The sequence below is a fragment of the Gracilinanus agilis genome, chromosome 2 (assembly GCF_016433145.1).
Source record: "Gracilinanus agilis isolate LMUSP501 chromosome 2, AgileGrace, whole genome shotgun sequence".
In the NCBI taxonomy this organism is placed as follows: domain Eukaryota; kingdom Metazoa; phylum Chordata; class Mammalia; order Didelphimorphia; family Didelphidae; genus Gracilinanus; species Gracilinanus agilis.
In genome coordinates this window covers 445212663-445226239 of record NC_058131.1, presented here as the reverse complement: position 1 = coordinate 445226239, position 13577 = coordinate 445212663, and the positions used below count along the sequence as shown (strand labels likewise).

Here is a 13577-nt window from a genome sequence, read left to right as displayed (position 1 = left end):
GGGGGGGAAAAAGAAGAAAGATGGGCTAGATGGAAGGATACTTTAAAATGGTTTTCATCTATCCAAAAATGTGGGATTGAAAACAAAAAACAGAAATCAGAAATATTTTCCCTCCTTGTCCTATCTTTTTAAAGTGTAACACCAATTCTAATAGCTTCCCCTACAGAGGTTATATTTACTGTTACTATAGCTTTAACAGCTTAATAGAATGTAGAAGATTTGGCATTTAGGCCAGAAGTTTTGAGAGACAAGAGAAAAATAATGGAGATTGTCTGAGAGGAACTATGTAGAAGACAGAGAAAAAGAAGCTGATGAAAAACTTTATATATGAAAATTTTGACACATAAAAAACATTATAAAGACTTTTATGAGGAATGAGTCTAATAAGAAAGTGTTAAAAAGTTGTGGCTTGAGAGAAGTTAGAGAAGACAGAAAACAGAGAACTTTTTTTTCTTGCCAGAACTGTTTTAATCTTTATCTTGTAAAGATAATAAAAAGAAATAAAATAGGAGAATTCCTGGAGAAGAAACTGATTTCTTGAGTGTATTGCTACTATGTCAGAGGTGATGGGGAAGTCACCTGAAATTAGTGAGGATTGGAGGTAGCTTTCTCACAGTTAAAGTGAAATGTTCTGTGTAGCAAGGATTTTGTCCTCATGTGTGTGGCTCAAAGAGAGGTAGAATAGACATCTCTAGCTTTCCTCCTATCCTCTCCAATTCCTTCTACAAGGGAGACTAATTTCTGCCAAGAGGGGAAACAGGAAGTTTAGGCCAGAGGACACTACTCTTCTCTACAACAGAAAGAGGATGGTGGATCTGTCTGCTCCCTTAAATATTATGGTTTTAAAGGATACGATTGGGTTTGAGCTAACTTTTTATCACTTTGTCATTTTAGGGGACAGGGAACCCTACGTCCAACCTCTATATTCAAGGTTTCTACACCTAATAGCAGTTCCATAATGAATACACAAAGCAAATGACAAAGACATCCAAATTAAAGCAAAACAGATATCAAGGTATACATAGGAGAATATATTCCAGATAACACAGAGTGAAGGCACTTTCCCATTAGAAGTCAGATAACTCAGCTCATCCTGGATTAGACCCAAGAGGAAACTCCCTGAAGTCTCTAGAGTAATGAGCTGGGAATAGGGACATGACAGAGCCTGCCAAATTCTCATACATCATTCTAGAGTCTTTTCCTTTAGCAACCTGAAGTGGAGTTGGCCTCTTTATTTTTCCTCCTGAAGCTAGTAGCTGACTAGATGCTCAAAGAAAACTTGAAGCTTGATCAGACCCTAAAGGGAGAATTCAGAGAATTAAAGTTCTCTCCTTCTGGACAATTCCACTCTACCCCTTAGTTGGAGTAAGACATTCATCTTCATCAATAAGGAGAGAATCCCATACCAGTGGGCTTTGGAGCAGGGTTATATGTTTTTGTGTTATTATTTGATTACATTGTTAAATAATTTGAAAAGCCAGTAACGTTAACATTTATTTAATATTCAGATTATTTTCTTAATGAATGAGAAATGGCAATTAGGACATCAATAAGGAAATATGCCTTATTGACAGGTGAGTCTTGTTAAGCCAGCATAACCCTATTACAAAAGCATCATTTATAATGCAAGAAGAGTAAGTTGCTTAATATATATTGGGTTCCTGGGTAATATGTCATTATAGCTTCAGAGGAACGTGATAATGGTGGCCTTAGCAAAAACTGAACTCCAACCCATAACATTTGAAGATTTATTCTATCTGTAGTTTCTGAGCTTCAGGAATAAGACAGTTGTATTTTGATACTGAGTGCTCAATAATCATTTATCTGGTCACTAGAGCTGAAGCAAGTATATTGAAAATATATTCCCTGACATGATAGACCATACTGTCTAACATAGCAAGCTGGATACTATATATTTTGAAAGGTGTTTTACTTTTTAATAATTAGTAATGAGTATTATTGTGAATCTGTATTATTATGATTATGTGGTAAAATGGATGAGTGTTGTTAAGTTAGTAGAGAACATTGTCTTACCTTATTAAAGCAGTGTTGGTATACTTTAATGAAAGAAGCCAAGTGGTTTGATGAAATGTCATTTCTACTTTTGGATCAGTAAGGGACCTCAGAAATCATCTAGTCCAAAAATTTTTCTCAGTTAGGCATCCAAGATGCAGATAGGAAGTGACTTGCCTGCCTCACTATACCACTCTAGGGAGCATTGCCAACTGTAAACTATAAAAGGATGGATAACAAGGTATTTGAATTTCTGCCAAAATTTCAGATGTTTCCTAGATCAAAGACAACTCTATCAGTGGCTTAGTTAAAGGTAAGAAGAGCAAAGTGAAGTGGCCAGTTTTTAAAAAAATAGTAACAATGGTCTAGAAAAAAAGGAATTTGTTAGTAGAGGTTGGTTAAGTATCCACTAAATCATTGCTGTTTTCACTTTTTCACTACTTTTAGGAAATGAAGGTTTTGTAAAAGTGAGATATCAGTAATAATTTAAAAAAAAGACAAGTTGCTTCATATCATAAAAGCATAAAATCTCAAAGGTAAAAGAAGTCCTTCCCTTTCTCTCTCCCTCTGTCTCTTCCTTCCTTCCTTCCTTCCTTCCTTCCTTCCTTCCTTCCTTCCTTCCTTCCTTCCTTCCTTCCTTCCTTCCTTCCATCCTTCCTTCCTTCCTTCCTTCCTTCCTTCCTTCCTTCCTTCCTTTCTTCCTTCCTTATTGTGTGGCTCAAAGGATAACATCTCTAGACTCTTCTCTCTTCAGCTTTCTCTGAGGGAGACTTTCATTTCTGGCAGGAAGGGAAGCAGAAGGTTGGGACCAGAAATCACTCACAGCTCTCTTTTGAGAAAGGGGATACTTGGCTAGAAGTATATCTATCTGCTCCCTTAAATAATGTTCATTTAGGGGATATGATTGAGTTGGAACTAACTTTTTGATCATTTTGTCATTTGGGAAGGGCAAGGGGAAACCCCAAGCTCTATTTCCAAGACTTCCCCACCTAATACCCAGTTCCACAATGAACACAAATTGCAAATAGCAAAGAAATCCATTTATCTAAATCATAGCAAAACAAAAATCAGAGAAGGTATACATAGGAGAATATACCAGACAACAGAATGAAGATACTCTCCCATTAGAAATTAGAATAGTCTTTAGTGTAACAAATGAGATAGGGACATGATGGAGACTGCCAGCTCCTCTTATGTCTTCCTAGAGACTTCTCCTTCAGCATCCTAAAGTAGGATTGGCCTCTTTCATCTTTCCTCTGGTAGCTAGAAACCCAAAGAGACTCAAAGTCAGATGAGTACTTGAAGCTTGAAAGTCTCAAAGAGAACTAGTTCTTGAAGAGTTCCAAAGGGGATCTGGCTGAGAACTGAAGCTCTTTCTTGTCTCTGACCAACTTCACCTTGTTGTTCTTGTAAGGGCAGGGCATTTATCTCCACCAATAAGGAGAGAGCCCCATACTAATGGGCTTTGGGACCTGGGTTATATTTTCTTCCTTTTTTTCCCCTTAAAAACAAAATAGAGGAGAGATAAGAAAGAGGCATACTTGTAACTTTTAAAAGGTACCTTGTGATCTGAAAAGAACTGTTAATTGGCACTATGTTGGGAATGGTGGTGATTAATGGAAGGCCAAGCAAAGGAAACAATTCTGATGTTTATGTAAACTTTCTTATTAGGCTTCTTCTTATCCTTCATTTTGAAACACTTTAGAATCCTACCCAATCAATTCCAGACAATGTCACTCCCAAAATTCAGGATTTGTTTTTGTATATCTATGGGAGAGGGACAAGGGGTTGAAGGCAGAATTCAGATCATTATGGATCTCATTTTATATACTATACTTTGGGGTTTCATATACATACACACATACAATTTATGGGATAAAGGGTTAGAGAGCTCACTTGCCTCAGATCCAGAAAAATCTAATTTCAAGCCCAACTGCTGACATATCCTGGCCCTGCAAACCTGCATATGTAATTTCTCAGTGCTCCAGAAAACACTAAGACCACAAATTACAAAAGTCACCTATCCGAATTGATAAAGAAAATTACCTTACTGGGAATTCCCTATGTCCCTACACCAATTAGATCAAAGGCCAGGACATATATTTAGAAATGTATGTGTATGTATATACAATACACACACACACACACACACACACACACACACACACACATAGATGTGTATAGATATACTTATATAAATATACATATATATGCAAAAGTCTTTTAATAGACATAGTGGAGAAGTCTTTCAGAATTCAAACTATCAGAGGTTACTCTTCTAGAAAACTCTGTTTGAAGTTTGTTTCTCTGCATTTAGAAATCCTTTAACAATGTAAGGAGTGCAAACCAATCCAACTGCTCCTTTCTCCATAATTTGATTTTAGAGGTGTTTCATTATCTCTAATTACTCAGAGTAAATTATGATTACTCAGTGTTTTAATAATCACTGAGTAGCAGTTACTCTAAACTTAAGGGAAGGCCAGACTGCCATGGGTATTTCTGGCGAGCAAGTAGACAAGTCTGCGCATGTTTTCTAGAACCACTGAACTTGATCCCCAGGTGAGCACCTCAAGCCATATTAGAATGGGAAAAGAAGTTTCAGAAGCACAGGTTTAGAATTAAGGCTGCCTTAGTTTTCAGGACTTTGGGAGGCTAGTTTGCCAAATTAGAGGATGTAGGCGGGCTCTCATATGAAAAGAGGGAGGAGAAAGCCAAGGAGAAGCAAGAAGGGGAGGAGAGACTAGGAGAGGAGAGAGAGGGGTGGGCCCTAAGCGTGAAAGACCGCAAGACTTCTGAGAGAAAGAGGATTGATCAAGAGGAATGAGAGGATGAAAGACAGGAGAAAGGGAGGGAGGGAAGTGGAAAGAAGATCCTAATAACACAAACTAAGTATGGTTAATAAACAAGGCAATTTTACTTTAGCAAGAATTGATTGTTTGCCTGGTGAATGTTGTATCCCAATGACATGATTACAGTTAAAAACTTTTAGACTCCTGTGCTCTGGCTTTCGGTTTCTCAACAGGTTTACTACAACCTTTCAGACACATGTACGTTGGAACTGCTCGGGATCCTGCTACTTTGAAAACACAGAGTAAGCAATAATAGGAATAATAGGGTAGGGATATTGCAGGCACCTTCCAAGAAAGGGGTGGGGGAGAGGGTGGGGATGGGCAGTAGAGAGAGACAAGAAAGGCTGTGAGGAAATTTTGTTTATTTCTTGCTCCTCCCCAAACAAGACTAAAGAAAATACAAATAATGAAATGTTTCAATAAGTGATGATGACTCTAGGATATCACGAACTTACAACTACAGAGTGCACTTTTGTCCTGTACCTGTAAGTAGAAATTTATTATTTTGTATATGGGGTTAATGAGACAATGGAGGAGGTGAAACTATTTGTAAGGGTCTCTGAATATTGCTTCTTTGAGCACAAGGTAGAGTCATCCTTGTTCTGAGCTGTGAAACTGCCCTCTCAATTGTGCTGGAGGAGTGACAGGAGAGGAAAGAGAGCTGAGACTTCTGTGCTTCTCTTGTAGGGGTGTGGAGTGAGTTAGGAAATGAGGCTCTGAACACTGGTTCTGTGATTGGAGAGTAGACACATCAAGGGAGTTCTAAGCATGACCATTTGAGATCAGAGGAGAGCAAAGGAGGGAAGGAATTCTTTGGGGAAACTGGGAAACGATACAGATTTAGGAGTTAGGAGATGGGCATGCCACTGTGCTTCTAAACTGAATAGGAGCATCAAATGTGGGATTTAAGCAGCAGGAAACACTGCAGGTTCCTCCATTTTTAAACTAGAAAAATGTATGCAAGTGGAAGACTTCCATTAACTTCTTACCCAAGGGAGCCGCCAAGCATTTTTTTTTCTTTTCTCTCCTTTGAATATCTGGGACTAGGGGAATTAGTTTACAAAAAAGGATGTTTGATTTTTGAAACTTCCCCTGAAAAATATCCTACCAACACCAAAGAAGGGGATTAAGGAGTTCCCTAACTACATACATAAGATTAAAAAAAAAATGTGATTAGTAATGAATCCTGTTGATCTAGACTTTATTACTGTTAAAACACACACGCGCGCGCGCACACACACACACACACACACACACACACACACACACACACACACACCTCCCAGTGCCCCTGTAGTCAGATTTACTAATGTTTTCTGAGAGGTGTTGTTTTGGAAAATAGTTTTCTATTACATAGTCTAATGCAGAGAATTTTGGCAAATTGGTGAGGCATTTTTCTGTTTTTCTTTACTCCTCCATTAGGATAAGCTTGTCTTCTCAGTCTTTAATTATTTTGAGGGACTTTTCAGGAATCCAGACTTCATAAACAGTTGTTCTGTTCCCTTTCCACTATTCACACTGAATCATATTCAGGAGTGTAAGAAAAAACAAAAAAGCAATAAAAGATTGATTATTCTTTTGAGTGTCTACTTCTAAATTGATGAGTAAAATTAGTTTGGATCCTCTAGCTATCCAAAAGAGTATCAGTAAATTTGTTTCTTGGGTTAGAGCTCTGAGAGAGTGAATTGTTTGTTGTGTGATGTCAAGTTATCTGGAGCTCTTTTCCTTTTCTCCAAAAGTTTTCTCTGGTTTCTCCTAAGTGACTCATGAAAGGAAAGTAATTGTTTTTTAAAACAAAGCAAACACACTAATTTAGAGAGAGCACTAAAGTTCAGAGGTGAAGAAAAGAAAGTCAAAGGGAAAACTGATTCTGAAACGGAGAGTAAATAGAACCATTAAATTATTCTGGATAAAATGGAATTTATTTAAATGTTTTACTTTGTATGTGCTTGCGAGAGAAAATTTTTATATCAAAAGTTGTTCACCATTATTTAATTATAGGGCAGATGGTATATAAGCTTTACAATGAGGTTGGAATATGAAAAGTCACGAACCGAAAACGGAAAAAGTTGAGAAGCATTTCTGAATGGGTCCATTTTTCTAAGGTTATGCCCAATTTAGAGCGGGATGGTGGCACTGAATCTAAACCTGGGAGTTGATGCTCCTTTAGGAAAGTCGGTTCTACTTACTTTTTTTGGATTCAAAATATTCTTTTGTCAAGTTCCAATTAAGGAGGTGTCCTTAAGCTAAGAACCTTTAAGTAAAGAGAGTTAAGAAAAAGATTATTTCCTTTTTTAGTCTTCCTACCCCTTATCAGTACTTCCAAGTGACCAAAGCAGAAACCTAAAGCTTGTAGTAGGATGGTCTTAAAATTTGACGTCTGTTGTTGTTTGTGGGGATTTTTCTCTGGAAAGCAATATTTCAACTGTAATAGATTTGTAGAAGGTAGTGGTACCAGTGTGTGTGTGTGTTTCTCCCGGTTTTCTTTCTTAAGAAACAACTCCAACATGGGAGACCTGATGTCAGCTGCGTCCTACAAAAGACAATTTACCAGAATTCCTGTGACTTTGTTAAAAGGTACAAATGCTGTGGTGGATACCCATTGTGTGGCACCCTTGAACCCTTGATGATAGACTTCCTACAATCTTCAGGTAGGGAGGATTGTCTCCTCTTTCCCCTGCCCCCTCCCCAGATGCTCTTTGAATTAGCTGGATCCTTAAGCACTACAGTCCCGTAGGTTTCCCCTAGGGCTGCTAAAATTTAGGATACACAGTGAACTCGGCAGAGCACTAACCAGAATCACAGCCACTAGTTCGATTCCCGCAGTCGCTGGAAGCGCAGCGATAGACTTTGGGGTGGGAAGGTGTACCGGGAGTAGAAGAGGCGGGGAATGAGAAGGATGGGGAGGGAGGGAGTTGGAGGAGGGAGCAATGACCCTCTAGCCTCCCGGGGAGGGACGAGATTCTCAGCGCGAGGGGCGGGGACTGTTTTCACGTGACTTTGAGGGGCTGGAAGAAAAACAGAGCCTGTCTGGTTGGGAGTCTCATTATATTCAAATATTCATTTTAGAAGCCATTCCTTAGTGCCATCGAGAGCAACGCACCACCTCTGCTCTCCTGAGCTTTTCGAGAAAGTTTGTTCAAGATTGGCTGTCAAGAATCATGGACTGTTTTTATATGCCTTGTTTTCTGTCAGTGAGTAGACGCTTCTTCCTTTTTTTTTTTTTTTTTTTTTGACTCCCGGTCCCATTGATTTGTGCCCCAGCTTCTTCTCTCCCTTTACGGAGTGTAATTCTCTCCGTCTTTGATATGCACTGTTATTGTCCCTAATTTCTTCTCTACTGCCTTTCTCTCTCCAGCTCCAAATGCAAATGATTAAATTGCCTTCAAATCTGGTGCAATTCTAAGGGAAGCTCAAGTGGAGAAAGGAAGGGGAAAATAGCCACATATTTACCTCCTTTGATTTTTTTTCCTCCCCTCTTTGTGGAAAGCCTATCATGTCTGTGTATGTTCAGTGTAGTTTGTCAAAGCTGTTTGAGGGGGCTAGGGAGGAGCCCAGGGCACAGCCCACGGAAGTTTGTCAAGAGGCGATTAAGCGCTTTTTTCCTAGTCTCTTAAAAACACTTAAGCCTCAAAGTAAACAAACAAAGCATCCAGCCTGCTCCAAAGCAACCTTCTCTGTTGTTGTAGCTCTTTTGCGGCATCCTTTGATTCTAGCCCTCACTCTCTTAGCCTAGCACTCCCCTACGGGATGTTCTGCTGAGGGGGGGAAGGAGGGGTGGGGGAAGAGGAGAGGAGAGGGAAGGGGAGGGTCGGAGGAGAAAGAGAGCCCGATGGCATTTCAAATCCCCCCCCCCCCCAACCCCTTCAATGTTAACTGTTTATCCTTGGACAAGCCTAGTTGAGATCATGGCTAAGATAGCAGCGGGTACAAAAAAGAAGATTAACAGAATGGAGGCTATCCGATTTGGGGTTATTTGACTGTAAACAAGTCAGAACAAGTAATTACAGGGCAATTCCTGTGTTCAGACCATGCACGGCTGCAGCTGATCCAGAGTAAGGGGAACTTGATCCTTGGACCGGTTATTAATCTTGGCCGCCATTTATGGACATATGTGTGTGTGTGTGTGTGTGTATACATACACACATATACATATATATGTGTGTGTGTTACATACACACACATACACACACACGTACACATTTTCATTTTTATCTTATTTATTTAACCCTTACCCCTCCCTAGAGACACCATGATTCCTGGTAACCAAATGCTGATGGTCGTTTTATTATGCCAAGTCCTGCTAGGAGGCGTGAGCCATGCTAGTTTGATACCTGAGACAGTCACCGAAATCCAGGGCCATTCGGGAGGACGCCGCCCAGGGCAGAACCATGAGCTCTTGCGGGACTTTGAGGCTACACTGCTGCAGATGTTTGGGCTTCGTCGGCGGCCCCAGCCTAGCAAGGGCGCTGTCATCCCGGATTACATGCGAGATCTCTACCGGTTGCAATCTGGAGAAGAGGAGGTGGAGAAGGAGCAAATCCTGAACATCACCCTGGCGTATCCAGAGCGTTCTACTAGCCGAGCCAACACTGTGAGGTGTTTCCATCACGAAGGTCAGTCGGAATGTCCTATTTCTAGATGAATTACCCTATTTCTAAAAGAAACTCAGTTTAGAGTAGGGAGGGGAGAAGGAAAAGGCCAGGGAAGAAGTATGTATAAAGAAATTTAAATAAAAGCCCCCAACCACATTCTACTTTACCCATGCTACTGTCAATTTTAAGATCCTGAACTGAATACCAGAACAAATTTTACTTATTTGAAGACTGAGAAGGAGATTGAGGGAATTAGAGGTAGGGAGAGAAGGAATGTCACCATTAGGAAAAGTTTCCTGACTTCCCCAATACTTGTCCTTTCCTTCCCCCATCCCCTTTTCAAAGTTATCCCTGCCAGCTTTTCAAGCAGTTTTTTTTAAAGTACCTACTGAATTTAATACTACAGCTGTGTGTATTTGTAAAGTTTGTTCAATAGGGGCCTTGTAATTCTATCTGAATGTTTCCTAGTGGATGTTTCCTTTCCAGAATAAATCTGAGTTATTAATCCACCAGCATCATTACAGCATTGGAATTTATTTTCCCCTCTGTAACATGATCAACAAGGCATGTTCTGTGTTTCTTAAATCGATGGGGAAATGTTTAGCAATACTGGAAAATTGAAGTAGAGAGGTAGTTTGTATATGTATTTCTTTTACCTCTTGCAGTATATTCCCCATTCCTTATTTATAGCCACCTGAAAAACAAATAAACAGACAAATGTGATAAAGCATGTACTGAAAACCAAGAAATTTTTTTTTAAACCCTTAACTTCTGTGTATTGGCTCATAGGTGGAAGAGTGGGTAAGGGTGGGCAATGGGGGTCAAGTGACTTGCCCAGGGTCACACAGCTGGGAAGTGTCTGAGGCCGGATTTGAACCTAGGATCTCCTGTCTCTAGGCCTGACTCTCAATCCACTGAGCCACCCAGCTGCCCCCAAACCAAGAAATTTTTAAAGGATAGTCTGATCATGCTGAAGTCAGGAGCTGATACATGGAATTATTAGAAGTAAAAAGGAAGATGGGAATTGCTTTCTGTTACATTTCGTAGCTATATTTTCGCCTATTTGAGAGAGGCGCTAGTTTTAATGAAATAGTTAAATGTATGTGTGACCTTAGACAAGTCACTTAACCCTGTTTGCCTTAGTTCCTCATCTGTAAAATAAGCTGGAGAAGAAAATGGCAAACCATTTCAGTCTCTTTGCCAAGAAAACCATAAAAGAGATCTCAAGGAGTTAGACATGACTGAAATAACTGAAGAACAACATATCCCCTAAATATTTGAACAGCAGAGTGCATAGTTCAACTGTTAGTTGTGCCTTGAGTTTCCTTTTGATTCCCCCCTCTTAAGAAAAAAAAAATTGAAGCATTCTTTTTTCCTTTTCCCCTTATGTGCTTAGAACATCTGGAGAGCATCCCAGGGACCAGAGAAAACCCTGCTTTTCGTTTTCTCTTTAACCTCAGCAGCATTCCAGAAAATGAGGTGATCTCTTCTGCAGAGCTCCGGCTATACAGAGAACAAGTTGATCAGGGCTCTGACTGGGAGCTGGGTTTCCATAGGATCAACATTTATGAAGTCATGAAGCCCCCAGCAGTGTCCATGCCCAATAGCCTCATTACTCGACTACTAGACACCAGATTGGTCCATCACAATGTGACTCAGTGGGAAAGTTTTGATGTAAGCCCTGCAGTCCTACGATGGACTCATGACAAACAGCCTAACCATGGGCTTGCTATTGAGGTGACTCATATTCATCAGAGAAGTACCCACCAGGGTCACCATGTCAGGATTAGCCGATCTTTACCTCAAGGGAGTGGGGATTGGGCCCAGTTCCGACCCCTTCTGGTCACTTTTGGCCACGATGGCCGGGGACATACCCTGATCCGCCATCGAAGGGCTAAGCGCAGTCCAAAGCACCATCCACAGAGGTCCCGAAAAAAGGGCAAGAACTGCAGGCGCCATCCCCTCTATGTGGACTTTAGTGATGTAGGCTGGAATGATTGGATTGTGGCCCCCCCAGGTTACCATGCCTTCTACTGCCAGGGGGACTGCCCCTTCCCACTCACGGACCACCTCAATTCTACCAACCATGCAATTGTTCAGACCTTGGTGAACTCTGTCAATTCTAGCATCCCTAAAGCTTGCTGTGTACCCACAGAACTGAGTGCCATTTCCATGTTATACCTAGATGAGTATGACAAGGTTGTACTTAAAAACTATCAGGAGATGGTGGTAGAAGGATGTGGGTGTCGCTGAAACTTGGGCAGCTCTTGGTGGGTAGGGGAGAGGATACACAAATGCACACACATACGTATTCCCACACATCCTCTCACCCAGCCACTTACCCATACAGACTGACCCCTTATAGCGGGACTTTTAAATCTTTTTTGAAAAAGAAAAGCAACACCCTAAACATTCACCTTGACCTTATTTATGATTTTACGTGCAAATGTTTTGACCATATTGATCATATATTTTGACAAAATATATTTATAACTATGTATTGAAAATAAAATGTCATTATTTTAAAGGTAAGCTTTGTTTTTATTGTTTTCAGTAAAACTGCTTCCTTCTTTTTTTCCTGCCCCATATTTTTGGGATAGGATTTGTGTATAATATATTATTAGGACCAAAGTAGTAGAATGGAATGATGAAAAAAATCTTTTATCAGGGGAGTTGAAGGAAAGGGAAATTAACTGAATGGCTCTGAAAGAATAAAAATTTATTTTTATTAATGAAATAATTAACATTTGTATGGTGCTTTATTATACTGTTTATAAAGCACTTTTCTCACGTTACTGAGATAGTAGTACAACTATTACTTACATTTTATAGCTGAGAAAATGGGCTCAAAAAGTTAAATCTGGCTATTAAGGTTTAGGAGGTTAAGTTAAGCTTCCTTTTCAAAAACCACAGGTGGAGTTTGAACTCAGACATTCTGATTTAAATTTAGTACCTTTTCTACTACACTATAATCTCTAGTTAGAAAAAAAAAATGTTTTGTTTCTTTTCCCTTTTCCCTTTCTCCCCTAATTTGTGTGACACATCTGAGGGAGATATATTTGAATAGGAGTTGAAACAAATAAGATTTTGTTTTTGTTTATATAGCTCCTAGTTTCATTCAGTCTGGAAACCTTTCCCATACTTTGTAAAGCAATAACAAGGCCTAGATACATTTTTTTGCAATTTGATGAACATATTAGTAGGTATAATTTCTGTTAACTTACTTAAAGGTAAGTTAAATTAAAGGTCTTGGCTGTGGGAGGAAGAGGACTTCCTCCCCGGAGTAGGGAACATATTGCTATGAGATGGCAAAAGACTGTCTCCATGATCACATTCACCTTTTAGAAGCAAACAACAGAAGATTGTGAAGAAGTTAACACTTGACAAAATTATTTTTCCCAATTTTGATTCCAAAGCTTGCTTCCCGTTTTTCTTGATTGTGGCATTCTTTTTTTTAAATATATTTTTTCAATTACATGCAATAATTTTTAACGTGAAACGAGTTCCAATTTTTCCTCCCTTTCTCTCTCCCCTATACTGAAGTGTTAAACAGTTTGATCTAGGTTATTTCCATATATGTAATCATGCAAAACATTTCCATATTGATCATGTTGTAAAAGAAGACACATAAAACAAAAGAAAAACCACAAAGAAAATAAATTGAAAAACAGTATGCTTCCATCTGCATTCAAACTTTATCAGTTCTTTGTCCAGAAGTTAATAATAATGTGACATTTTTTGTCACAAGTCTTTTGGAATTGCCTTGGGTCATCGTATTGCTGAAAATAACTAAGCCATTTATAGTTGATGGTTGATGATTGTGACATTTTTTAAAAAATTATTATTCATTAGCTTTTTATAAGGTCATAGGCCATTTTTAGAAGAATTAGGCTTTGTAAAATCAAATAATTATGCCCCAAATCCAATAACATTAGGAACCATTTTTCTTAAAGACTTTTAAGTGGGGGGGTTATTCAGTAATCCTCCAGAATAGGTCCCAGTTTCCCCACTCAAGGAGATCTAGGAAGAGCCAGAAGATTAAAACTATTGCATCTTCTTCCCTCCTCAAGCCTTTAAAACCTAGTGGAATTGGTGTCTTCCAGTTTAGCTCATAATCACA

General features: G+C 39.4%; 1 protein-coding gene across 1 annotated transcript; it reads left to right on the top strand.

Moving 5' to 3' along the window:
• Positions 1 to 8012: 8012 nt before the first annotated feature.
• On the top strand, positions 8013 to 11989 carry BMP4 (bone morphogenetic protein 4). Its single transcript, XM_044661955.1, has 3 exons — positions 8013 to 8056; positions 9108 to 9478; positions 10854 to 11989. Exons 2-3 carry the CDS (start codon positions 9115 to 9117, stop codon positions 11708 to 11710), a joined length of 1221 nt encoding a protein of 406 aa, XP_044517890.1. The 5' UTR covers positions 8013 to 8056; positions 9108 to 9114; the 3' UTR covers positions 11711 to 11989.
• Positions 11990 to 13577: the final 1588 nt, after the last annotated feature.

What these genes read in the sequence shown, in the direction of transcription:
- BMP4 (XM_044661955.1), top strand. Translation starts at nt 9,115, where the DNA reads ATGATTCCTGGTAACCAAATGCTGATGGTCGTTTTATTATGCCAAGTC. An exon ending in GAGGTGTTTCCATCACGAAG is followed by an intron (nt 9,479 to 10,853) that starts GTCAGTCGGAAT and finishes TTATGTGCTTAG; the next exon opens with AACATCTGGAGAGCATCCCA.